The sequence below is a fragment of the Melopsittacus undulatus genome, chromosome 7 (genome assembly GCF_012275295.1).
Source record: "Melopsittacus undulatus isolate bMelUnd1 chromosome 7, bMelUnd1.mat.Z, whole genome shotgun sequence".
Lineage (NCBI taxonomy): Eukaryota > Metazoa > Chordata > Aves > Psittaciformes > Psittaculidae > Melopsittacus > Melopsittacus undulatus.
The window spans coordinates 368,128-394,923 of NC_047533.1; the positions used below are offsets into that span (position 1 = coordinate 368,128).

The 26,796-nt window shown below is 61.7% G+C and overlaps 3 protein-coding genes across 4 annotated transcripts; all 3 read right to left on the reverse strand.

The window, feature by feature from the left end:
- Nucleotides 1–669: 669 nt before the first annotated feature.
- On the reverse strand, nt 670–8,739 carry IDH3B (isocitrate dehydrogenase (NAD(+)) 3 non-catalytic subunit beta). Of its 2 annotated transcripts, none has more exons than XM_034064734.1 (12): nt 8,682–8,739; nt 8,406–8,486; nt 5,166–5,264; nt 4,607–4,727; nt 4,040–4,100; nt 3,589–3,721; nt 2,597–2,730; nt 2,389–2,491; nt 2,138–2,284; nt 1,935–2,029; nt 1,785–1,845; nt 670–1,312 (listed from the first exon to the last, which is right to left on the reverse strand). In XM_034064734.1, exons 1-12 carry the CDS (start codon nt 8,715–8,717, stop codon nt 1,223–1,225), a joined length of 1,161 nt encoding a protein of 386 aa, XP_033920625.1. In that variant the 5' UTR covers nt 8,718–8,739; the 3' UTR covers nt 670–1,222. The 2 variants fall into 2 exon arrangements, with proteins under 2 accessions (XP_033920625.1, XP_033920626.1); XM_034064735.1 differs by having other exon boundaries at nt 8,688–8,738.
- Nucleotides 8,740–9,404: 665 nt separating this feature from the next.
- Nucleotides 9,405–21,165, reverse strand: VPS16 (VPS16 core subunit of CORVET and HOPS complexes). Its single transcript, XM_034065055.1, has 24 exons — nt 21,093–21,165; nt 20,152–20,240; nt 18,690–18,787; nt 18,182–18,310; nt 17,950–18,094; nt 17,764–17,879; nt 17,569–17,691; nt 17,127–17,182; nt 16,955–17,044; nt 16,367–16,461; nt 16,208–16,284; nt 15,791–15,922; nt 15,341–15,468; nt 14,859–14,894; nt 14,002–14,110; nt 13,803–13,937; nt 12,759–12,867; nt 12,203–12,300; nt 11,938–12,042; nt 11,545–11,622; nt 10,992–11,161; nt 10,266–10,362; nt 9,887–9,990; nt 9,405–9,623 (listed from the first exon to the last, which is right to left on the reverse strand). The coding sequence occupies exons 1-24, from the start codon at nt 21,143–21,145 to the stop codon at nt 9,479–9,481; spliced, it is 2,517 nt and encodes an 838-aa protein (XP_033920946.1). The 5' UTR covers nt 21,146–21,165; the 3' UTR covers nt 9,405–9,478.
- Nucleotides 21,166–22,885: 1,720 nt separating this feature from the next.
- Nucleotides 22,886–25,250, reverse strand: LOC101867895 (N-acetyltransferase family 8 member 3-like). The gene is made up of 2 exons (XM_034064897.1): nt 25,203–25,250; nt 22,886–23,645 (listed from the first exon to the last, which is right to left on the reverse strand). The coding sequence occupies exon 2, from the start codon at nt 23,637–23,639 to the stop codon at nt 22,953–22,955; it is 687 nt and encodes a 228-aa protein (XP_033920788.1). The 5' UTR covers nt 23,640–23,645; nt 25,203–25,250; the 3' UTR covers nt 22,886–22,952.
- Nucleotides 25,251–26,796: the final 1,546 nt, after the last annotated feature.

The following is a 26,796-nucleotide window of genomic DNA, read 5'->3' on the forward strand; positions in this document are numbered from 1 at the left end:
AGTAAAGCTGTGCTGTGGTTGGAGATGCTCTTTGTGGTGCTGCCATGGGGGTGATGGTGCTGAGCCCCCTGAGCCCCACACCCCCGGGCAAGGATGGGGCCACCCGTCAAGCAGAGCCCACGTTTATTGGAGGGACACCATAAATACCAGAGGCTGTGGGGCACAGGGGGTGTGTGAGGTGTGGGGCAGCCCCTATGCATCCAGAGGCTGTGGGGCACAGGGTGTGTGTGTGTGGGGCAGCCCCTATGCATCCAGAGGCTGTGGGGCACAGGGGGGTGTGGGGCAGCCCCTATGCATCCAGAGGCTGTGGGGCACAGGGGGGTGTGTGGGGTGTGGGGCAGCCCCTATGCATCCAGGGCCCCGATCACGGCTTGGGTGAAATCGTGGGACGTGGCATAGCCGCCCATGTCTGCTGTGCGCACCTGCAAGGAGACGGCAGCGTTAGGGGACGTGGGGCAGGGAATGGGGCACCCGGCCCCATAGCAGTGGGGGGCTGGCACATGAACTGGGGCTGCAGCCCATGGGATGCTCCAGGCTCCAGGCTGGGTCTGGGGGGGCTGCTGTGGATGTGGGGCCGGTCCCCTAATCCTGAGCCCCTGTGCCTGCTGCCAGCCCCACATCTGCCCCCCAACCACACCAGCCGTGGGGAGCAGCAGCCGCAGGCAGAGCTGGGGAAGCTTTGGACCCTTTATTGCAGACACGAGTGCACAGCAGCAAGCGCGTGGCCCCAATGCTCTTACACACACAGACACGTTACATACATGTACACACATGTACATACATGTACACACACGTATACACGTGTACATACAGGTACACACATGTACACACACACATGCAGGCCTCAGCCACCGTGGTCCCCACCATGGTCCCACTGCCCCATGTGGGGCAAGCTCTGGCCCCTGCCCCTTGGCTCCCAGTGGAATCTGGGGATGCTCCAGTGCTGGGGGCTGCTCCCAGCAAACCCCAGCACAGGAACTGGTCCCAGTATGGGCTGGGATGGACTGGGAGCCCCATCCCTCCCCAGCGCCCATGGGAATGTGCTGGAATGGGGGGGTCCTTGCTCTGTGCCCCATGGTCCCAGTCAGGGCTGAAGCTGCTGCAGGCAGAGGTGCCCACAGCAACCACAGTCCTTAGGTGGTCCCTGTGTGGGTCCCTTTGAGCTGTGGGGCACAGGGGGGGCTGTGGGTGCTGCTGTGGGTCCGGGGGGGGGGGGATGCTCCTATGCCCCATAGTGGGGGTGCAGACTGTCAATGACGGACTTGACGAAGTCAGAGGTTGTGGAGTAACCGCCCAGGTCCCGAGTCCGAACCTGGAATCCAATAGGAGGGAGAGACGGGAATGGGGCCGTGAATGGGGGAATGGGGAGAGGGGAGAGGAGCAGCTGCCCCTGAGCACCCGGCCCTGCCTGAGCCACAGAGCCGAGTGACAGGGACAAGGATACAGGGACAGGGACATGGATACATGGACACAGAGACATAGACACGTGGACACAGGGACATGGAGACAGGGACATGGATACAGACACATGGACATTGACACGTGGACACAGGGACACAGACATGGATACATGGACACAGGGACATGCATATAGACACAGGGACAGGAACATGGACACAGGAAGATAGATAGGGACATAGACATGGATACAGACACGTGGCCATAGGGACAGGGACATGGACAGGGACACGGACACAGATACATGGACACAGGGACACAGATGCCTGAGCCAGTGCGATCGCAGCCTCACTCTGTGCCCCTCACACACTGAGCTCAGCACTCACTTTGCCACCTTTGATCACCTTCTTCACAGCATCCGAGATGAGGTTGGAGTGGAATTCCAGGCTGGGAATAGGGGGGAGCCAGGGTCAGCCCCACTGCCACTGCAGCCCCACTGCGGCCCCACTGCCCCCCCCACATCACCCCATACTCACTTGAGGTGCCGCAGCATGTTGGTGGCTGACAGCAGCATGGCTGTGGGGTTGGCAATGTTCCTACCCACTGCCTGTGCGAACGGGTGCCGGGCGCCCTGCAGACGGAGACCACGGTGAGGGTCCCATCCTGACCCCATATCCCCCCCCTATGGTGCCATGTCCTCACCATATCCCCCCCCCCCCCCATGGTGCCATGTCCTCACCATCTCAAACACGGCGTACTCGGCGCTGTAGCTCTCACCGGGCACGACGCCGGCACCACCGACCAGCCCTGCAGCCAGGTTGTCCACGATGTTGCCATAGAGGTTGGGCATGACCAGGACATCAAACTGGTATGGGTTCTGCACCAGCTGCAGGCAGACAATGGGGCAGGATGGGCTCAGCTCCTGCTCCCATCCCGGTGCTGCCAGAGCACCAAACCCAAACCCATTGCCAGGCATGGCCAAACCCTCACCTGCATGCAGCAGTTGTCAATGATCATGGTGTCAAACTGGATCTTGGGGTAGAGCTCAGCCACCTCCTTGCAGCACTGCAGGAAGAGCCCATCGCCCAGCTTCCTATGGGACAGCAATGGGGCTGCAGCTCCCAGCGTGGCCCCATAGGACGGGTATTCCAGGCTGGAATGGGAGCAGGGATGAGGCCATCCCTATGGCAGCACTCACATGATGTTGGCCTTGTGCACTGCGGTCACCTTGGAACGTCCCTTCTTGGTGGCATAGTCGAAGGCAAACTTGGCAATGCGCTGGGACTTGGCGCGGGTGATGATCTTCAGGCACTCGATGACACCGCGAACGCTCTGTGGGGCAGGGATGGCTGAGCATGGAGCCTGCCCCATAGCTCTGTGGGGCAGGGATGGCTGAGCATAGAGCCTGCCCCATAGCTCTGTGGGGCAGGGATGGCTGAGCATGGAGCCTGCCCCATAGCTCTGTGGGGCAGGGATCGCTCAGCATGGAGCCTGCCCCACAGCTCTGTGGGGCAGGGATCGCTGGGCATGGAGCCTGCCCCACAGCCAGCCCCACTGGGTCATGGTACCCACATCATCAGGGCTCCCATCACCCTGCCCTGCCCTGCCCCGAACGCTCTGTGGGGCAGGGATCGCTCAGCACGGAGCCTGCCCCACACCCAGCCCCATTGGGTCACGGTACCCACATCATCAGGGCTCCCATCACCCAGCCCTGTGGGTCACAGCACCCACATCCCCAGTGCTCCCATCACCCATCCCTGCCCTGCCCCGAACGCTCTGTGGGGCAGGGATCGCTCAGCATGGAGCCTGCCCCACATCCTGCCCCACTGCGTCATGGTACCCACATCAATCAGGGCTCCCATCACCCATCCCTGCCCCAAACACTCTGTGGGGCAGGGATCGCTGGGCATGGAGCCTGCCCCACAGCCAGCCCCATTGGGTCATGGTACCCACATCCCCAGGGCTCCCATCACCCTGCCCCACAGCTCTGTGGGGAAGGGGGATTGAGGTCCCAGCACTGAGGGAAGGCACCAGAACCATGGAAGGGATTGGGGTGAAGGGACCTTAAACCCCATCCAGCTCCAACCCCTTCCATGGAGCAGCTGCTCCAACCCCTGTGTCCCCCCTGGCCCTGACCCCTGCAGGGATGGGGCAGCCCCAGCGGCTCCGGTGCCTATAGGGCTCCAGTACCTCGTGCTCCAGGGCACTGTACTCGCCCTCTGTCTGCTCCCGGATGATCACCAGGTCCAGGTTGTTGTGGCGAGTCTGGTACCCAGGGAGGCTCTTGACATGCACCACGTTGGCAAAGAGATCCAGCTTGCGCCTGGGGGGGCAGAGCCTCGTGGGGAACCCCCCCCAGCATCCCCAGCCCCTCATCCCATCCCTGCATCCCTTGTCCCAAGCTCCTCATCCCATCCCTGCATCCCTTGTCCCAAGCTCCTCATCCCATCCCTGCATCCCTTGTCCCAAGCTCCTCTCCATCCATCCACCTTCCATCCCCCAGGCCCACACTGAGCTCAGGCAGCTCCTGCCCACACAATCCCATGGGATTCTCCCTTCCCATTAACACAAGGGCTCCCCCTGGCCCAGCCTCACTCCCCCAGCCCAGCACAGGACCCAGCTCTGCAGCCCTGGAGCTCACCTGAGCCTCATGTCATAGGATGCCAGCTCCCCCTTGTACTCCATGGGGGTGTGGATCTTCCCTGTGGGACAATGGGAGTGAGAGCCCAGAGCACAGCAGAGGCAGCAGGATTCCCTATGGCCTGAGCACAGCGATTCCCACCCTCCCATAGCAGCCAGGGGTGTTTGCCAGGCAGGGAGCAGGCAGGATGATGGGAGCAGGCAGGGCACAGGCAGGATGCTGGGTGCAGGCAGGATGCTGGGTGCAGGCAGGATAATGGGAGCAGGCAGGATGCTGTGAGCAGGCAGGACATTGGGTGCAGGCAGGGGCAGGCAGGATGCTGGGAGCAGGCAGGGAGCAGGCAGGATGCTGGGTACAGGCAGGATACTGGGAGCAGGCAGGGCACAGGGTGCAGGCAGGATGTTGGGTCCAGGCAGGATGCTGGGTGCAGGCAGGGCACAGGCAGGGCACTGGGTGCAGGCAGGACACAGGTAGGATGCTGGGTGCAGGCAGGATGCTGGGTGCAGGCAGGGAGCAGGCAGGATGTGTGGTGCAGGCAGGGCACAGGCAGCCCCCCCCCGTCCTCACCTATGAGAGCCACTTTGCTCTCCTTCATGGAGTCGATGACCTCGTCCAGCTTCTCCTCCGATGCCATGTTCTGTACCTCACTCAGGTGGTGCTCATCGAACACCACTGGGACACTGGCAGCCTGGGGGGGGCAGAGACAGTGCCCAGGGCATGGCAGGGACCCCCAATGGGGACCCGGGGGGCTCCGGGAGGGATGTGGGGCAGGGGATGGGGAACTGGGGCTCTGGGATGTGTCAGTGGCACCGAGCACTGGTGCTCTGGGACCTCCATGCACAGCACCACCGGCACCCACTGTAACTGCAGCCAATGGGGCACCAATGGTGCTGGCATAGGATGGAGCCAGGCATGGGGAGGCCATGGGGCTGCTGTAGGGATGGAGACAGGATGGGAGTGGGGCTGGGGCAGCCTGGGCAAGAGAAGGGGAGACCCCAGAGCAGCTCCAGGGCCTAAAGGGGCTGCAGGAACCTGGAGAGGGGCTTGGGATGAGGGATGCAGGGATGGGACAATGGGAATGGCTTGAACCTGACCCAGGGGAGAGGAGCTGAGGGCAATGGTTTACCTTGAACACCTCCTTGACCGCGTGCATGAGCTCGGGGCCGACACCATCACCCGGCAGCATTGTCACCTGGAATGAGCCCTCGGCCTTGGCATGTTCTGACTGTAGAGACAGCAAAGAGATCACACCTGTACACATACACACAGGTACAGCTGCACACACACACAGGTACAGCTGCACACACACAGGTACAGCTGCACACACACACAGGTACAGCTGCACACACACACACAGGTACAGCTGCACACACACACACAGGTACAGCTGCACACACACAGGTACAGCTGCACACACACACACAGGTACAGCTGCACACACACAGGTACAGCTGCACACACACACACAGGTACAGCTGCACACACACACAGGTACAGCTGCACACACACACACACAGGTACAGCTGCACACACACAGGTACAGCTGCACACACACACACACAGGTACAGCTGCACACACACAGGTACAGCTCCTGCACACACACACACAGGTACAGCTGCACACACACACACAGGTACAGCTGCACACACACACACAGGTACAGCTGCACACACACACACAGGTACAGCTGCACACACACAGGTACAGCTGCACACACACACAGGTACAGCTCCTGCACACACACACAGGTACAGCTCCTGCACACACACACACACAGGTACAGCTGCACACACACACAGGTACAGCTGCACACACACACAGGTACAGCTGCACACACACAGGTACAGCTGCACACACACAGGTACAGCTGCACACACACAGGTACAGCTGCACACACACACAGGTACAGCTGCACACACACAGGTACAGCTGCACACACACACAGGTACAGCTGCACACACACACAGGTACAGCTGCTGCACACACACAGGTACAGCTCCTGCACACACACACAGGTACAGCTGCTGCACACACACAGGTACAGCTGCACACACACACAGGTACAGCTCCTGCACACACACAGGTACAGCTGCACACACACACAGGTACAGCTGCACACACACACACAGGTACAGCTGCACACACACAGGTACAGCTGCACACACACACAGGTACAGCTCCTGCACACACACACAGGTACAGCTGCACACACACAGGTACAGCTGCACACACACACACAGGTACAGCTGCACACACACAGGTACAGCTGCACACACACAGGTACAGCTGCACACACACACAGGTACAGCTGCACACACACACAGGTACAGCTGCACACACACACACAGGTACAGCTGCACACACACAGGTACAGCTCCTGCACACACACAGGTACAGCTGCACACACACAGGTACAGCTCCTGCACACACACAGGTACAGCTGCACACACACAGGTACAGCTGCACACACACACACAGGTACAGCTGCACACACACAGGTACAGCTCCTGCACACACACAGGTACAGCTGCACACACACAGGTACAGCTCCTGCACACACACAGGTACAGCTCCTGCACACACACAGGTACAGCTGCACACACACACACAGGTACAGCTGCACACACACACACAGGTACAGCTGCACACACACAGGTACAGCTCCTGCACACACACAGGTACAGCTGCACACACACAGGTACAGCTCCTGCACACACACAGGTACAGCTCCTGCACACACACAGGTACAGCTGCACACACACAGGTACAGCTGCACACACACACACAGGTACAGCTCCTGCACACACACAGGTACAGCTGCACACACACAGGTACAGCTGCACACACACACAGGTACAGCTCCTGCACACACACAGGTACAGCTGCACACACACACACAGGTACAGCTGCACACACACACAGGTACAGCTGCACACACACACAGGTACAGCTGCACACACACAGGTACAGCTGCACACACACACACAGGTACAGCTGCACACACACACACAGGTACAGCTGCACACACACAGGTACAGCTGCACACACACAGGTACAGCTGCACACACACAGGTACAGCTCCTGCTCAATGGGCTTAGTCTTGGTCCTGAGCACAAAACCAGGCTCTGAGCCCATTCCTTCCTCCACACTGGGGCTGGTGCTGCCCCACTGCAGCTGCCCCTGTTTGCTACAGTGGGATCTTACTGATCCCAGCTCCTTTAGCCTGTAATTCCCAGCCCAGAGCTGGCCTCTGGACACAGGATCCCACAGAGCTTTCCTCTGGGATTCAGGAGTCAGAGACAAGGATCTCACCCAACAGCTTAACCTGACAGGGGAAGGGGGAACCAACAGCCCCACAGTGACAGTGAGTGTGAGCACAGGTGAGCACTGGGGTGAAGCAGGATCAGAGCCTGCACTGGGCACCATGTGGGGCTCAGCCTGGAGCCCAGAGCTCAGCACCATGAGAGCAGGACAGGTCTGCAGGGGAACCCAGGCCCAGGCCCAGCCTCAAGGGCAAAAGAACAGCCCAAGGCTGAGCCCTTCCCCTGGCCCCTCACAGGGCACCGGAGGCACTGCCAGGAGCCTGACAGCAGCTGTGACTGACACACACAGCACCCTGACAGACACAGCACCCTGCAGCTGTCACCATGCAGCTGTCACCCTACTGCTGGTGTCACCCTGCTGCTGTCACCCTGCTGCTGCTGTGACTGACACAGCCCAGCACCCTCCTGCTGCTGTCTCCCTGCTGCTCTGGCCCCAGCCCCATTCCTATTCCTGCCCCCAGGGTCTGCCCAATGCATGTGCTGCTCTGCTTGCCCTTGCCTTATCCAGGCCCTAAAAGTATCCCAAGATACCCTGTGTTATTCCCTGTTTAACCCGTGTCCTTCACTGGTTATTCCCTGCATTAATCCCTGTTTGTTCCTTGTGTTATTCCCTGTTTATTCCATGGGTTATTCCCTGCATTATTCCCTGATCATTCCCGGCATTACACCCTGTTTACTGCCTGCATTATTCCCTATTTATTCCCAGAGTTATTCCCTGTGTCCTTCACTGGTTATTCCCTGTTAAATCCCTGTTATTCCCTGTCCATTCCCTGTGTCCTTCGCTGTTCATTCCCTGTTTACTCCCTGTCTATTCCCTGCATTATTCCCTGTTCATTCCCTATGTTCTTCACTGGTTATTCCCTGTTCGTTCCCTGTTTATTCCATGGGTTATTCCCTCTATTATTCCCTGTTAATACCCAACATCATTCCCTGTTCATTCCCTATCTATTCCCTGGTTAATCTCTGTTCATCCCCTGTCCCTTCCCCGCCCACCGCGGCTGTTCCCGGTCCCGCTCCCCCCCCCCCCCGTGCCCGCTCTCACCTTGGCCTGTGGGATCTGCTGCAGCGGGGGGGGGGTGAGCAGACCCCTCAACAGCCCGAGGCTCTGGGGGCGCAGGAGCCCCTGGGGGGGAACCGGAGGGGGGGGTGAGGAACTGACCCCTGACCCTGCCCTGACCCCCCCGTTAACAACCGACCCCTGACCTGACCCCCCCGTTACCGACCGACCCCTGACCCTGACCCCCCCGTTACCAACCGACCCCTGACCCCCCCGTTACTCCCCCCCCGGTTCCGGTTCCGGTTCCGGTCTCGGCCTCACCGCCGCCGCCGCCCGCCGCACTCCCAAGGCCGCCATGTCCCGTCCCACAATGCACCGCGGCCCCGCAGCGGTACGGCCGGAGCGGAGGGGGGCGGGGCAGAGGAGAGCACAGCGGCGCCACCTGGCGGCGGGAGGAGCAGGGACAGAGAGAGGCGGAGCAGGGTCCTAAAGACCGACCCAACCCCCCCCATCCCTGCAGGGTCCTAAAGACCGACCCAACCCCCCCATCCATGCAGGGTCCTAAAGACCGACCCATTCATCCCTGTGGGGTCCATATGGAACATCCCATTTACATAGGGAACATCCCATCTCCATAGGGGACATCCCATTTACATTGGGGACATCCCACTTATATAGGGAACATCCACTTCCATAGGGAACATCCCATTTACACTGGGAACATCCCACTTGCTTTGGGAACATCCCACATCCATAGGGAACATCCCAGTTAAATTGGGATCATCCCATTTACACTGGGGACATCCCAGTTCCAGCTCCAGGACCCTGCCCCCCCTCCCCACACCCCATTGCCCCATCAATGCCCCATAGACCTCCCCACCCCATCCCACATGAACGGTCCCTAAACCCCCCCACCCTACAGCCCTCAGTGGGGTGCCCATGGGGTACCCCCCATCTCCCAGCATCACAGCCCCATAGAGCTCTCCTCTTTACTGCACAAGGTGTGGGTCACACAGCGAACAGGGACCCCCCCCGGCCCCACGGCCCCATAGGAACGCACTATGGGGCAGCCCCATAGGCACATGTGGGGCTGGGACCCTCTGCCCCCCAAGTGTGGGTCACTTCTTGAGCAGCTGAGCCCGTGCCCGGCTCAGCCTCTCGGCTATGGCAGCGTCGGTGCCGGCTGAGCACCGGGACAGGACGAAGCTCATCTCGGTGTCGTTCCGGTGCTCGATGGCAGCGTCGGCTGCTTGCTCCAGGTCCCTATGGGGCACAGGAGCTATGGGGAGTGTGTGGGGCAGACCCATAGCCTGGGGGCACCCACATCCCCATGGCTTGGGGGGTCCAGCCCTGCCCCACATCCCCACAGCTCCTGGGGCTCCATCCCTGCCCCACATCCCCATCCCCACAGCTCCTGGGGGTCCAGCCCTGCCCCACATCCCCATGGGTCCTGTGGGTCCAGCCCTGCCCCACATCCCCACAGCTCCTGGGGGTCCAGCCCTGCCCCACAGCTGCCCCACACACACCCCACAAGGACGAAGGCTCTGACTCGCTGCTCGGGGGGCACACGGGGCGCATACTTCTTGGCCTCGTAGCGGTTGTGGTGCTTGACTGCGACCTCCACGAAGGGCTGTGGGGCAGAGGTGGGGGATGGTGATGGCACCTCCAGCCCCACAGCGCAGCCGCTATGGGGTAGAGGAGCGGGGTGGGGGGGTGGTGATGGCACCTCCAGCCCCACAGCGTGGCCGCTATGGGGTAGAGGAGCGGGGTGGGGGGGTGGTGATGGCACCTCCAGCCCCACAGCACGGCCGCTATGGGGTAGAGGAGCGGGGTGGGGGGGTGGTGATGGCACCTCCAGCCCCACAGCGTGGCCGCTATGGGGCAGGGCAGCACCAGAGCCCTCACCAGGTACCCAATGGGAGACTTCTTGCTCTTGGAGAACTTCTCTATCTCCTCCCAGTCACCGCGTTCAGCCAAAGCAGTGAGCTTGAGCCACCAGTACCTGGGGACAGGGTGAGACACATCCTAACCCATCCCATCCCCATCCCATCCCCATCCCCATCCCATCCCCATCCCCATCCCATCCCATCCCCATCCCATCCCATCCCCATCCCATCCCATCCCATCCCATCCCCATCCCATCCCCATCCCATCCCATCCCATCCCATCCCATCCCATCCCCATCCCATCCCATCCCCATCCCATCCCCATCCCATCCCATCCCCATCCCATCCCCATCCCCATCCCCATCCCCATCCCCATCCCATCCCATCCCATCCCATCCCCATCCCCATCCCCATCCCATCCCCATCCCATCCCCATCCCATCCCATCCCATCCCATCCCATCCCATCCCATCCCCATCCCATCCCCATCCCCATCCCATCCCCATCCCATCCCCATCCCATCCCATCCCCATCCCCATCCCATCCCCATCCCATCCCCATCCCATCCCATCCCCATCCCATCCCATCCCATCCCATCCCCATCCCCATCCCATCCCCATCCCATCCCCATCCCATCCCCATCCCCATCCCCATCCCATCCCCATCCCATCCCATCCCATCCCCATCCCCATCCCATCCCCATCCCCATCCCATCCCCATCCCCATCCCCATCCCCATCCCCACACCTCCTCTCCGGTATCCGGTACTCCCGGTACAGCTGCTCCGCGCGCCTGTTGTGTCCATGCAGGATGAGGTTGGTGACTGTGTCGTGCAGGGACAGGTCCAGGTAAGGCTGATCCAGCTCCTCCTGCAGGAGCCTCTGCAGCCGCAGCAGCTTCACCTGCTCCTCGGTGGCCTTGGGCACAGAGCAGAGGGTTCATTGTGGGGCTGTGCTATGGGGCTGCCCCATAACCCTGACCCACACCTTGGCCCCTGGGGCTGCCCCCCAACCTTCACCTTGGCCCCGGGCCCAGCTGTGCTGTGGGGCTGACCCCTAACCCTGACCCACACCTTGGTCCTGTGCTGCCCCCCAACCCTGACCCTCACCTTGGTCTTGGGGCAGCTCTGCCGTGGGGCTGCCCCCCAACCCCAACCCTCACCTTGGCCCCAAGCCCAGCTCTGCTATGGGGCTGCCCCCCAGCCCCGACCCTCACCTTGGCCCTGGGCCTGGCTCTGATGTGGGGCTGCCCCCCAACCCTCACCTTGGCCCTGGGGCTGCCCCCCAACCCCAACCCTCACCTTGGCTGCAAACTCATTCTTGGCCTTGTAGAACTCATCCAGGGCACTCTGCAGAGCCCCCACACGGCCCTCGATGCGCTGGGGATGGGGCACAGGGTCTGTGACCCACGGCAGGACCCATAGAGCTTGGGGGGCACGGGGGGGATCCAGACCTCCCAGACCCATAGAGCTTGGGGGGCACAGCCGTGACCCACAGTGGGGCAGGGGGGGTCCAGACCTCCCAGCACCCCCACAGCAGGGGGACAATGATCATGGGGTACAAAGTGAGGAGCCCCCCCATTGTGAACACCCCCAAGGCACCAACCCCCCCATCCCCATCCTGCCCCACATCCTGCCCCCCATCCTGCCCCCCATCCTGCCCCCATCCTGCCCCCCATCCTGCCCCCCAAGTACCTTCTCCCCATAGCTGGCATGGACATGGAAGTTGCCAAGCTCCTGGTGACTGTCGTCCTGGTTATAGAGGTCCTTGAGCGTGTCCCGTTCCTGGTGCTTGCAGAACTGGGGGCAATGTGGGGGTCAGGGCTGGGGGGGGGTCAGGGCCGCTATGGGGCTGGGGGGGCACACAGGGGGGGTCAGGGTTGCTATGGGGCTGGGGGGGGCACACAGGGGGGGTCAGAGCCGCTATGGGTCTGGGGGGGCAATGGGGGCTGCCCCATACCTGTCGGTAGAGGCTCAGAGCCACCGGTTGGTTCTGCAGTGTCATGAAGAAGGTTCCACGGTTGAGCTCGTTCTTGAGGTGCAGAACTACAGTGTACACTGGGCAGGGGGGGACATGTGGGGCTGGGACCTACAGCAGCTCTGGGCACGTGTGGGGCTGGGACCCACAGCTCCAGGCACATGTGGGGCTGGGACCCACAGTGGCTCTGGACACCCCATCCCACAGGGAGCAAGGACACAAAGGGTGTCCCCCAACCCCAACCCCATCCCATGGCCCCAAATCCATCCCAGCCCCAAATCACCCCCATCAAATCCCCACCCCCAAACACCCCCTGGGCTCCAAACCCTCCCACGCCCCAAGTCCGACCCTGACCCCAAACCCCATCTCCAGCCCCTACATGCCCCCCACCCCCAATCCCATCCCTGACCCCCAACGCCCCCCAACCCCCAAACCCATCAATGGCTCCCACCCCCCCCCAACCCCATCCCCAGCTCCCAACCCCCCCTCAGCCCCATAACCCATCCCGGACCCACAACCCCCCCCCCCTTTCCCGCACCCAGGTCAGTGTCTCCGCTCTCTATAGCCTTGCTCAGAGCCAGTTTACTTCTCTTCATCTTGAGCAGCAAAGGGACCTGCTCCCCTGAGCGGGGCTCGAACTCCAGCAGCTGGGGGGGGGGGGGGGGGGGGGGTCAGTACCATCCACAGCCATGGGGGGGGGTCAGTACCATCCACATCCATGGGGGGGTCAGAACCAACCACATCCATGGGGGGGTCAGTACCAACCACAGCTATGGGGGGGTCAGTACCAACCACAGCTATGGGGGGGTCAGTACCATCCACATCCATGGGGGGGTCAGTACCAACCACAGCTATGGGGGGGTCAGTACCATCCACAGCTATGGGGGGGTCAGTACCAACCACAGCTATGGGGGGGTCAGTACCATCCACATCCATGGGGGGGGGTCAGTACCAACCACAGCTATGGGGGGGTCAGTACCAACCACAGCTATGGGGGGGTCAGTACCATCCACAGCTATGGGGGGGTCAGTACCATCCACATCCATGGGGGGGTCAGTACCAACCACAGCTATGGGGGGTCAGTACCATCCACATCCATGGGGGGGTCAGTACCAACCACAGCTATGGGGGGTCAGTACCAACCACAGCTATGGGGGGGTCAGTACCATCCACATCCATGGGGGGGTCAGTACCAACCACAGCTATGGGGGGTCAGTACCATCCACATCCATGGGGGGGTCAGTACCAACCACAGCCATGGGGGGGTCAGTACCATCCACATCCATGGGGGGGTCAGAACCATCCACATCCATGGGGGGGTCAGTACCAACCACAGCTATGGGGGGGTCAGTACCATCCACATCCATGGGGGGGTCAGAACCATCCACATCCATGGGGGGGTCAGTACCAACCACAGCTATGGGGGGGTCAGTACCATCCACATCCATGGGGGGGTCAGAACCATCCACATCCATGGGGGGGTCAGTACCAACCACAGCTATGGGGGGGTCAGTACCATCCACAGCTATGGGGGGGTCAGTACCACCCACCTCCCCCCCCCCATACCCCCCCAGCCCCACACCTTGATGGCCAGCTCGGTGCGGCCGCAGTCATAGGCTCGAGCAGCAATCTCAGCATAGGAGATCCCAGTTGCATCCCCCAGCTTGTGGTTTATGGCTTGTGCCACCTCCTCATCTGACTTGTCCTTCTGTTGTACCTATAGGGGAGCAGGATGGGACCCGAGCCCATGGTGCTCAGCCCCACACCAGGACCCTCCTTACCTTGTAGCAGGCCCAGTGAGCCAGGATGCGGCTCACGCCCTGGAGCTCCGACAGCCGCAGGTACTGGCACAGCCGGATGGCCAACGGGTACAGGCGGCGCTGGACCAGTCTGGGGTAATGGGGTCAGGTTGGGATGGGGATGGGGGTGCAGGGGTCTGAGCATTGAGATAGGGGAGGGGGTAGGGAGATGGGGGGTACTGGGAGGTGGGAGGGATGGGGAGCAGGGGGATGGAGACCATGGGGATGGGGACCACAGCAATGGGGAGCCATGGGAATGGGGGACCACAGGGATAAGAGAACATGGGGATGGGGAACCACAGGGATAGGGACCACAGGGATGGGGACCACAGGGATGGGGAACCATGGGGATGGGATGGGAGCCATGGAGAGCAGTGGGAAAAGGGATGGAGACTATGGAGATGGAGAACCATGGGGATGGGGACCACAGAGCTGGGGAGCCCCAGGGATGGGATGGGGACCATGGTGATGGGGACCCACAGGGATGGGAACCACAGGGATGGGGACTGCAGGGATGGGAACCATGGGGATAGGGACCATAGGGATGGGGACCACAGGGTTGGGAGCCCCAGGGATGGGATGGGAACCATGGGGATGGGGACCATGGCAATGAGGAGCCATGGGAATGGGGGACCACAGAGATAGAGACCATGGGGATGGAGACCACAGGGATAGCGATGGGGACCACAGAGCTGGGGAGCCCCATGGATGGGATAGGGACCATGGGGATGAGGACCCACAGAGATAGAGAACATGGGGTTGGGAGCCCCAGGGATGGGATGGGATCCATGGGGATGGGATCCATGTGTAGAAGCCACAGCCTCAGCTCAGGCCCTGACCTGTCCAGCAGCACCTCAATGCTCAGCCTCTTGTATCTGTGCACATGGTCAAGGGCTGTCTGACCCCCAACCTGCACTGAGCGCAGGCAGCAGCCCCTGCTCAGCACCCTGCTCAGCACCCATCCTGCTCAGCACCTCCTGCTCAGCACCCATCCTGCTCAGCACCCATCCTGCTCAGCACCCTGCCCAGCACCCTGCCCAGCACCCATCCTGCTCAGCACCCTGCCCAGCACCCTGCCCAGCACCCATCCTGCAGCACCCATCCTGCTCAGCACCCATCCTGCTCAGCACCCTGCTCAACACCCATCCTGCTCAGCACCCATCCTGCTCAGCACCCTGCCCAGCACCCTGCCCAGCACCCATCCTGCAGCACCCATCCTGCCCAGCACCCATCCTGCTCAGCACCCATCCTGCAGCACCCTGCTCAGCACCCTGCTCAGCACCCATCCTGCAGCCCCCCCATTGCTGCCCCCAGAGGATACTGTGTGTAGGTCAGGGGGATGCCGATCAGATAGTCCCGGATGGAGTTGAGCACTCGCAGGTCCTGGCACATCCGCACGAAGCCCTCGGGGGGGAACTTGTCCAGGAAGCACTTCCCGAAGGAGGCTGCCTATGGGGCAGGATGTGGGGCTGGTGCCATGGGGCTGGTGCAGGGATGTGGGGCTGATGCAGGGATGTGGGGCTGGTGCCGTGGGGCTGGTGCAGGGATGTGGGGCTGATGCAGGGATGTGGGGCTGGGGCAGGATGTGGGGCTGGTGCCATGGGGCTGATGCAGGGATGTGGGGCTGAGGCCATGGGGCTGGTGCAGGGATGTGGGGCTGTGGCCATGGGGCTGGTGCAGGGATGTGGGGCTGGTGCAGGGATGTGGGGCTGGTGCCGTGGGGCTGGTGCCATGGGGCAGGGAACAGCATCACCCTCAGCTCTGTGCTCACCCTCAGCAGAGCCTTCTGCGTCTCCGGTTCATGCTCGTGTCCTGCAGCCTCAATGCACTGACCCACAGCCTGGGGCAGCAGCTGCTGCTCCTTGATCTCCCGCAGGTACTCGTCTGCCTTCTGGCTCTCCTTCTGCAGGAGAGAATGGGAGTGTGGGGGACCCGTCCCCATCCCATCCCATCCCCATCCCCATCCCATTCCCATCCCATCCCCATCCCATCCCCATCCCATCCCATCCCCATCCCATCCCATCCCCATCCCATCCCCATCCCATCCCCATCCCATCCCCATCCCATCCCCATCCCATCCCATCCCATCCCATCCCAATCCCATCCCCATCCCATCCCATCCCCATCCCCATCCCATCCCATCCCATCCCCATCCCATCCCCATCCCCATCCCCATCCCCATCCCCACCTCATACTCCTTCTGTGCCTCCAGCAGCAGTGCCCCCGGTGCCATGGATGCGATGCGGAAGATCTCCTGGCTGGCCTCTATGGACACACATGGATGGAGCACCGGGAGCGCCGGAGCCGGCGGTGCCGGAGCTGCACCGGAGCCTGGGGCTGTGCTCACCTGGGATCTCCTGTAGGAGCTCATGGCAGCTCCGGGACAGGATCCGGACCCCGTCCAGCTCCGGCACCAGGAACGAGTCCTCATCCAGCACAAACCTGAGCTCCCTGCTAAGGGCTTGGGGGGGCAAGGGGATGGGAACCCCTGCCCCATGTCATGGAACCATGGAGGGGTTTGGGATGGAAGGGACCCTAAATCCCATCCCATTCCCAACCCCTTCCACTGGAGCAGCTGCTCCAAGCCCCTGTGTCCAACCTGGCCTTGAGCACTGCCAGGGATGGGGCAGCCACAGCTTCAACCCATTCCCATGTCCCACCACCCTCATAGGGAGGAACTTCCTTGTATCCCATCCAGCTCTTCCCTCTCCCAGCTGGAAGCCCAAGCTCCTCATCCCATCCCTGCATCCCTTGTCCCAAGCTCCTCATCCCATCCCTGCATCCCTTGTCCCCAGCTCCTCATCCCATCCCTGCATCCCTTGTCCCAAGCTCCTCATCCCATCCCTGCATCCCTTGTCCCAAGCTCCTCATCCCATCCCTGCATCCCTTGTCCCAAGCTCCTCATCCCATCCCTGCATCCCTTATCCAAGGATACTGGATGCTCTCACTGGAGCCTCCGGCCACCAGGAGCTGCCGGTCCCAGGCCACTACCACCGCACGCTGCCGGCTCCGGGGCCGCATGCACCTGATGGGGACCCAGAGCTCAGCCCCACAGCTGCAGTGGGGCAGCCCCATAGGGTGGGCAGGGCTGGGGGGGCAGCACTCACCAAACCATCTGCTTGGGGGGGGAGCGGATGCTGCAGTGGAACTCACAGAGCTTCTCCTAGGAGCAGATCATTATGGGGTTAATGGGGGGGGACAGAGGCTGATGGGGGGGTATAAACCCCAAATACACATCCCAGTGTCCTGCACTGGGATCCCATCAAGGATGGAAGGAGTGAGGGGATTCCCTGCTCCAAGGCCAGCCCCATCCAGATGTGTGCCCACCTCAAACAGGTCCATCCCCATCCAGATGTGTGCCCACCTCAAACAGACCCATCCCCATCCAGATGTGCACCCACCTCAAACAGGTCCATCCCCATCCAGATGTGCACCCACCTCAAACAGGACCAGCCCCATCCAGATGTGCACCCACCTCAAACAGGACCATCCCCATCCAGATGTGTGCCCACATCAAACAGGACCAGCCCCATCCAGATGTGCACCCACCTTGAGTGACGCCAGCCCCATCCAGATGTATCCGGTGTCGGTGAGCAGCGCCAGGCACCGGTGGTTGAAGGACACAGCCATGTGCAGGTAGGCACCGGCCGAGGGGCTCATCCCGGGGGGGGTCTGCAGGGGAAGGGGGGGTGAGCTCCGGGATACCGGTTACTGCGGCTGTAGCCAAGCTGGGTCCCCACTCACCACCACGGAGCAGGAGGTGTTGTCCAACAGGTACAGCTCCTGCCCCAGCGCCAACAACACGATAGTGACCCTGTCCTGTGCCAGCACCGCCCAGCACGCCGGAGCCTTCTGCAGCCCTACAGGCACCGGTGTCAGCACCACAGCCCTATGGCAACACCGGCACCGGGGATGGGGACCGGGACGCACCGGGAACCTCCGGCATCCGCCGCAGCTTCAGGTCCTCGATGTTGGTGGCCAGGGAGAACCGGTGGTTACCGGTCAGGATGGCAACACCGGTACCGAAGTCACTGTGGAACACCTGAGCCTGCAGCACGCGGTTCTGCAGCACCTCCTGCGCCGGCACAGCACCGTGTTCCATAGGGATGGATGCGGCTCATCCCTATGGGGTACCACAACCACAGCCCCACAACACACTCACGTTGCCCATGCTGAAGTGACGCTTGAACTCGCAGAACAGGTTGTAGATGAGGACGGTGCCGTCCTCCTGGATGCACAACAGGTCCTCGCTCGTGGTCCAGCCCAGGTGCACCAGCTGACCGCTCTTCCACTGCACAGGGTAGGGGACAGGCAGCACAGGTACAGGCAGCACAGGTACAGGCAGCACAGGTACAGGCAGCACAGGCAGCACAGACACACACAGACACACACAGGCAGCACAGACACAGGCAGCACACACACAGACAGCACAGACACACACACATGTCAGGTCATGGGTGCTCATGGATCCCATTCCCCTTGGCTCCATGTCCCCATTGCCCCAGCCCATAGCACAAGGAGGATGCTCCATGTCTCCCATCCCACCCCATCCTCCTCCCGCATCCTTGGGTCTCTCCTCCCTGCCCCACATCCCAGTGCTCCCCCATCACTTCCATGGGTACCGGAGCCGCATGGGGGTCAGGGGCTGCAGGCTCCGGTGTGGGGCTCACCGGGACACTGGCCAGGAGCAGCCCTGATGCAGAATAGATCTCCAGCATCGGACGCACACCCGGAGCCTTCTCCTTCCGACTGTGGTTCCTGAGCAGAGCTGTGGGTATGGGACAGGCACAGTGAGATGTGGGTACAGGCACAGTGAGATGTGGGTACAGGACAGTGAGATGTGGGTACAGGCACAGTGAGATGTGGGTACAGGACAGTGAGATGTGGGGCAGGACAGTGAGATGTGGGTACAGGACAGTGAGATGTGGGTACAGGAGATGTGGGTACAGGACAGTGAGATGTGGGTACAGGCACAGTGAGATGTGGGTACAGGACAGTGAGATGTGGGTACAGGACAGTGAGATGTGGGTACGGGACAGTGAGATGTGGGTACGGGACAGTGAGATGTGGGTACAGGACAGTGAGATGTGGGTACAGGACAGTGAGATGTGGGTACAGGCACAGTGAGATGTGGGTACAGGACAGTGAGATGTGGGTACAGGCACAGTGAGATGTGGGTACAGGCACAGTGAGATGTGGGTACAGGACAGTGAGATGTGGGTACAGGCACAGTGAGATGTGGGTACAGGACAGTGAGATGTGGGTACAGGACAGTGAGATGTGGGTACAGGCACAGTGAGATGTGGGTACAGGCACAGTGAGATGTGGGTACAGGACAGTGAGATGTGGGTACAGGACAGTGAGATGTGGGTACAGGCACAGTGAGATGTGGGTACAGGACAGTGAGATGTGGGTACAGGACAGTGAGATGTGGGTACGGGACAGTGAGATGTGGGTACGGGACAGTGAGATGTGGGTACAGGACAGTGAGATGTGGGTACAGGACAGTGAGATGTGGGTACAGGCACAGTGAGATGTGGGTACAGGCACAGTGAGATGTGGGTACAGGCACAGTGAGATGTGGGTACAGGACAGTGAGATGTGGGTACAGGACAGTGAGATGTGGGTACAGGACAGTGAGATGTGGGTACAGGACAATGAGATGTGGGTACAGGCACAGTGAGATGTGGGTACAGGACAGTGAGATGTGGGTACAGGAGATGTGGGTACAGGACAGTGAGATGTGGGTACAGGAGATGTGGGTACAGGACAGTGAGATGTGGGTACAGGAGATGTGGGTACAGGCACAGTGAGATGTGGGTACAGGACAGTGAGATGTGGGTACAGGACAGTGAGATGTGGGTACAGGAGTGAGATGTGGGTACAGGACAGTGAGATGTGGGTACAGGCACAGTGAGATGTGGGTACAGGCACAGTGAGATGTGGGTACAGGACAGTGAGATGTGGGTACAGGACAGTGAGATGTGGGTACAGGCACAGTGAGATGTGGGTACAGGCACAGTGAGATGTGGGTACAGGACAGTGAGATGTGGGTACAGGACAGTGAGATGTGGGTACAGGACAGTGAGATGTGGGGCAGGCTCCCATTGGGGGCAGGGGAGCAGGACCCACCTATGGGGCCTCCGTATGGGGCAGCAGCCAACAGGCAGTCCCGAAGATCCTCCTTCAGGTTCCACTCCATGGTGTAGAGCTCGAACTTCCTGCGGGAGACAGGCAGGGATGGAGGAACAGAGGGAGGGAGGGATGAATGCATGTATGCATGGATAGATACATGGATGGATGGATGGATGCATGGACAGATGGATGGATGGATGGATGTAGGGATGGATGTAGGGATGGATGATGGATGGATGCATGGATGCACTGAGAGATTGATGGGAGGGATGGAGGGAGGGATGGATGTATTAATGGATGCATGGACAGATGCATGGATGGATTGGGTGGATGGAGGCACATGGAGGGAGGGATGGATGAATGGATGGATGCATGGATGGATGTATGCATAGATGTATGCATGCATGGATGGATGGATGGATGGAGGGATGGCCAGAGGGATTGATGGATGCATGCATGGATGAACAGATGCATGGATGGATGCATGTATGGATTGATGGATGCATGGATGGATTAATGAATGAATGGACTGAGGGATGGATGGAGGTATGAACGGATGCATGGATGCACGGAGAGACTGATGGATGGATGGATGCATGGATGGAGAGATGCATGCATAGACGGATGCATGGACAGATACATGCATAGATGAATGCATGCATGGATGGATGGATGGAGGCACATGGATGGATATGGGAGCAGAGCCGGATCCCCCACCACCACCTCCGAGCCCCACACTCATCCCTAAGACCCCTCAGTGCATCCCCGGGAGCTCCCAGGCAGCCTCCACCCCCCCCCCCCCCGCTGCATCAGGCCAGCTCCGGGGCAGCCCCAGCGGCCCCAGGACCCCTGGGAGCCCTGGGACCCCCCCAGCCTCGCTGCCCCAGGGGCAGTGGGGCTGTCCCTGCTGGTGCCGGTACCGGACCGCCGGCCCTCACCGGTAGAAGGTGTCCTCGCCCAGCGGGTTCCAGTTGGCCGTGTAGCAGTCCATGGCGCCGGGATGGAACGGGAACGGGACGGGATTGGAATGAACGGGAACGGACGGGATGGAACGGGAAGGGACGGGAAGGGATGGGAAGGGACGGAAGCTGCGCGCCGCCACCTGCGCTTCCGCCCGCCCCGCCCCGCCGTGACGCCGGCACGGGCGCCGCCATCTTGAGTGAGGTCACGGGGGGGGCTCTACAGGGCTGGGGACCGGCGCCATCTTTGATGAGGGCACAGCGGTGCCGCGCCGCCGCCATCTTTAGTGAGGGCACGGCCTCCAGCCTGCCCGTGGGCCCCGGGGTGTCCCCTGGACCCCCCCCCCCCCCCCCCAGCACCCCAATGCCCCCGGTGCCCCCTCCCCCCCCCCACCACGGGGCGGGGGGGGTCTCTGGAGGGGGGGGGTCTCTGGGGGGGGGGGGGGGGGGCAGCCCAGTGCAGGCACACACGGGCACCAGCGGGGTGGTGGAGGGCATGGGCGGGACTGCGCATGCGTGAACCGCCACACGCGTGTAAACACACGCACACGTGTGCGCACGCACGGGTGTAACTACAGACACACACGTGTACACATATACATGTAAATACACACATACATGTACACACACACACGTACACACACACATGTACACACACATACATACATGTACACACACGTACACCCATGTACACACACACATGTACACACACACACACATGTACACACATGTACACACACACACACATGTACACACACATACACATTTACATACACACATGTACCTGTACATACACACATACACGTACACCCACACCCCAACACAGCTGTCCCATGGTGTCCATCTCTTTATTTCTCACACTGGCAAACAAGGAAAGGCCCCAACAGCCCCAACCCCAGAACCAACCCCGGTGGGTGCCATGGCTGAGCCTGGTGCCATGGGGATGCTGCGGTGGTGCCGGGGGTGCTGCAATGGTGCTGTGTGTGCCTCAATGGTGCTGTGTGTGTTCAGATGCAGCAATGGTGCTGTGTGCATGGGATGCTGCAGCGGTGCCCAGGGTGCTGCAGTGGTTCGGAATGCCACAGTGGTGCCCTGCGTGCATGGGATGCTGCAATGGAGCCTAGCATGCTGGCTGTGCTGCAGTGGTACCCAGTGTGTTAGGGGATGCTGTTATGGAGCCTTACAGGCTGTGGATGCTGCCATGGTGCTTGGGTACCAGGGATGTTGCAGTGGAGCTTTGCATGCTGGGGATGCTGTGGTGGTGCCAGGGATGCTGCAGTGGTGCCATGGATGCCGCAACAGTGCCAGGGATGCTGCAGCAGTGCCAGGGATGCTCCATTGGTACCAGGGATGCCGCAACAGTGCCAGGGATGCTGTTGGTGGTGCCAGGGATGCTGCAACAGTGCCAGGGATGCTGCATCAGTGCCAGGGATGCTGCAGCTGTGCCAGGGATGCTGCAGCGGTGCCAGGGATGCTGCAGCTGTGCCAGGGATGCTGCAGCGGTGCCAGGGATGCTGCAGCAGTGCCAGGGATGCTGCAGCAGTACCAGGGATGCTGCAGCAGTGCCAGGGATGCTGCAGCAGTGCCAGGGATGCTGCAGCAGTGCCAGGGATGCTGCAGCAGTACCAGGGATGCTGCAGCAGTGCCAGGGATGCTGTTGGTGGTACCAGGGATGCTGCAGCTGTGCCAGGGATGCTGCAGCTGTACCAGGGATGCTGCAGCAGTAGCAGGGATGCTCCATTGGTGCCAGGGATACTCCATCAGTGTCTTTCACACCAGGCCCAGCACTGGCTGTGCTTTGGCATCCCCCCCACAGTGCCGCGGTGCCGGTGCCATCCCCTAGCGCGGCGGAGCCTTGGCAGCCCCGTGCAGGTCACAGCGGTACCGGAACACCCGGAAGCAGAGCAGCGCGGCCAGCAGCGAGGGGCTGGTGCTGCCCACCCTGCGGAAGCCATGGCGCTCATAGAGCCTCTGCGCCGGCACCTGCACCATGGACGTGGACAGGACGACGGCTCCGACGCCGCGGGCGCGGGTGAAGCTCAGCACCTCCTGGCAGAGCGCGGCACCGATGCCGGAGCCGCGGTGCTCCCTGCTCACCGACAGCCGCTTCAGCTCCAGCGCCTCGGCCCGCTCGGCCGCATCCTCCGGCGGCTCCACCGCCACCATCCCGACCACGGCACCGTCGGCCTCGGCCACCCAGAAGCACGTGTGCGGTGAGCGCAGGTAGGTGCCGCGCACGTCGGCCATGTCGGTGCCGAGCGCGTGGCGCACGTAAGCTGTGGCATAGGACTGGACCAGCAGCCAGATGGCCACGAGCGCCAGGGCCAGCGAGCCCAGCGCCAGCAGCCAGGAGCCACCGGCCGCTCGCACCAGGATGAACAGCGCCAGCAGCTGGAGCTGCACGCGGGGCGAGCGCAGGACGTGCCGGTAACCGGCTGGGCTGTGCTCCAGCATCCCGCGGGTGAACAGGCTCCGGACGGCCTCAAAGTCCTGGTCCTGGTAGTGCCGGATGCGGTAGGATGCCATGGGTACCTGTGGGGTGGCAATGGGGGTCACCGGGGGGCACCGGGGGGCACCGGGCACTGGATCCGGGGACGGGAAATGGGCAGGAACTGAGCATCCCCCATAGATCCTGCAGGGCTCAGCATCACTGTGCTGGCAGCATCACCCCATATAGAGCTATGGGATCCCAGCCTGGGTTGGGGTGAAGGAGCTTAAATCCCATCCAGCTCCAACTGCTTCCACTGGAGCAGCTGCTCCAAGCCCCTGTGTCCAACCTGGCCTTGAGCACTGCCAGGGATGGGGCAGCCACAGCTTCAACCCATTCCCATGTCCCACCTCCCTCATAGGGAAGAGCTTCCTTGTATCCCATCCAGCTCTTCCCTCTCCCAGCTGGAAGCCCAAGCTCCTCATCCCATCCCTGCATCCCTTGTCCCAAGCTCCTCATCCCATCCCTGCATCCCTTGTCCCAAGCTCCTCATCCCATCCCTGCATCCCTTGTCCCAAGCTCCTCATCCCATCCCTGCATCCCTTGTCCCAAGCTCCTCATCCCATCCCTGCATCCCTTGTCCCAAGCTCCTCATCCCATCCCTGCATCCCTTGTCCCAAGCTCCTCATCCCATCCCTGCATCCCTTGTCCCAAGCTCCTCTCCATGTTCCCTGTGTCCCCTTCAGGCTCTGGAGCTGCTCTCAGCTCTCCCCATCCCACAGCACAGGGGCAGGATCCCTGCTCTGGGGGTGCACCCATCACAGGGGGTCCTGGACCATGTCCTTGGGGCTGCCCCCCCCACAGCCCCCCCAAACCCCTCCCCTCCCTGCCGAGCTCCATCCCAGCCCCCTCCCCCCCATTTGGGACCCCCCAACCCCTCCAATCAGCTCCCATCTCATCCCAGTCCCCATGGCAGCAGCTGTGCTTGGGGTCCGGTCCCATTGCGGGTCCATGGGGAGGGAGGGGTTAAAGGGGTTGGGCACAGGGGGTCCCGTCCCCCCCCATGGAGCCGCCGGGATCCATCCCCCCCCCAGGATGCAGGGATGAGCTGGGAATGGGATCCCGAAGGAGCAGGGACCGGGGGGGGGGGAAAGGGAACAACGGGAGGATTTGGGGGTGTTCCCCCCCGAGCATCCCCAGGACCCATCCCGAGCACAGGACCTCTGTGTGTGCCTATGGGGGGGGGGGGACAAAGGGGTTCCTGTTTGGAGGGGGGACAAAGGGGTTCCTGTTTGGGGGGGGCAAAGGGGTTCCCCCCCAGGAAATGGGGTCCGGAGCTGCCAAACCCACCCCGAGCATCCGCACTGACCCCATTATAGGGAGCTTAATGGGAACCATAACACTGCCCCCCCCCTTAGCCCCCATTGTACCCCCACTTCCCAAAGCAGACCCCGCACCTTTGCCCCCCTTTGTTTAACCCGAGGGTCCCCATTTAACCCCATTACAAGGGGGGGTCTTCACCCCCCGCACCCCCATTCTCCTCCCCCAGCCCCATTCACCCCCTCCTATTGCACCCATTGGGGGGTCCCAATGATAACGGGGGGGGGGGGGGGATGCGTGTGTCGTGTCCGTCTGTCCCCCCCCCGACGTTTGGGTCTTACCGGTAACGATGGCTTCGGGGATGCAGTGAGCGCAGGCGCTGAGGGATGTGGCTTATAGGGGGGTAATAGGGGGGTAATAGGGGGGTACCATTGATGTGGGGATGGGGGGTCCGGGTGGGGGCGGGGGGCGGGCTCCGCCCGCCCCCCGCCCCCACCCGGACCCCCCATCCCCAGTGGTTCAGCATCACCCCCCATTCTAAGTGGTCCCATTGTTAAGGGGGTGTCCCAATCCCCATTGGAAGTGTGGACCCCCCCTTGAAGAGCCCCTTTATGGGGGGGGGAAAGGGACAAAGGGATGAGGACTTTGCCCTGTTCATTTAGGATCACTGGGTTGACTTCTGTACCGGAGGCAAAGGATGGGGGGGCAGAAGGGTGGGCAAGGGGGGCAATAGGAGATCCAAGGGGGGGGCAATAGGAGGTCCAAGGGGGGGCAATAGGATGGCCAAGGGGGGGTAATAGGAGATCCAAGGGGGGCACAAGGATGGACAAGGGGGGCAATAGGGGGTCCAAGGGGGGCAATAGGAGGTCCAAGGAGGGGCAATAGGAAGTCCAAGGGGGGGAATAGGAGGTCCAAGGGGGGCAATAGGATGGCCAAGGGGGGCACAAGGATGGCCAAGGGGGGGCAATAGGAGGTCCAAGGGGGGGCAATAGGAGGTCCAAGGGGGGCACAAGGATGGGCAACGGGGGGCAATAGGAGGTCCAAGGGGGGGCAATAGGAGGTCCAAGGGGGGGCAATAGGAGATCCAAGGGGGGGCAATAGGAGGTCCATGGGGGGCACAAGGATAGACAAGGGGGGGCAATAGGATGGCCAAGGGGGGGCAATAGGATATCCAAGGGGGGGCAATAGGAGGTCCAAGGGGGGCACAAAGGTGGCCAAGGGGGGGCAATAGGAGGTCCAAGGGGGGGTAATAGGAGGTCCAAGGGGGGCAATAGGAGCTCCAAGGGGGGGCAATAGGAGGTCCAAGGGGGGCAATAGGAGCTCCAAGGGGGGGCAATAGGAGGTCCAAGGGGGGGCAATAGGATGGCCAAGGGGGGCAATAGGAGATCCAAGGGGGGGCAATAGGAGATCCAAGGGGGGGCAATAGGAGATCAAAGGGGGGCAATAGGAGGTCCAAGGGGGGGCAATAGGAGGTACAAGGGGGGCACAAGGATGGCCAAGGGGGGGCAATAGGAGGTCCAAGGGGGGGTAATAGGAGGTCCACGGGGGGGCAATAGGAGGTCCAAGGGGGGGCAATAGGAGGTCCAAGGGGGGCAATAGGAGGTCCAAGGGGGGGCAATAGGAGGTCCAAGGGGGGCAATAGGAGGTCCAAGGGGGGCAATAGGAGGTCCAAGGGGGGGCACAAGGATGGTCAAGGGGGGGGCAATAGGAGATCCAAGGGGGGCAATAGGAGGTCCAAGGGGGGCACAAGGGGTCTCAGGGGTATCCTGACCATGGTCCCCTTCCCAGTGACACCCATTGCCACGGGGGGGGTCATCCCTATGCACTATGGTAATGCTCATTGGGTCCAGGTTGGTGTCCCCCAGTCCCCCCCCCCCAGTGCTGGACCATTCTCATGGAGGTCCTTATGGTGCTGGTGCCATCATCCCAGTGACA

Excerpts from the sequence above, each read along its gene's own strand:
- IDH3B (XM_034064734.1), bottom strand. The coding sequence starts at position 8,717 with ATGGCGGCCTTGGGAGTGCGGCGGGCGGCGGCGGCG. Across the intron at positions 5,265-8,405 it reads AGCAGATCCCACAGGCCAAG|TCAGAACATGCCAAGGCCGA; the intron begins GTGAGAGCGGGC and ends CTGTCTCTACAG. Across the intron at positions 2,285-2,388 it reads TTGACAACTGCTGCATGCAG|CTGGTGCAGAACCCATACCA; the intron begins GTGAGGGTTTGG and ends GTCTGCCTGCAG.
- VPS16 (XM_034065055.1), bottom strand. The coding sequence starts at position 21,145 with ATGGACTGCTACACGGCCAACTGGAACCCGCTGGGCGAGGACACCTTC. Across the intron at positions 16,285-16,366 it reads GCTCCTACAGGAGATCCCAG|AGGCCAGCCAGGAGATCTTC; the intron begins GTGAGCACAGCC and ends GTGTGTCCATAG. Across the intron at positions 15,469-15,790 it reads CGCAGAAGGCTCTGCTGAGG|GCAGCCTCCTTCGGGAAGTG; the intron begins GTGAGCACAGAG and ends CCTGCCCCATAG.
- LOC101867895 (XM_034064897.1), bottom strand. The coding sequence starts at position 23,639 with ATGGCATCCTACCGCATCCGGCACTACCAGGACCAGGACTTTGAGGCC.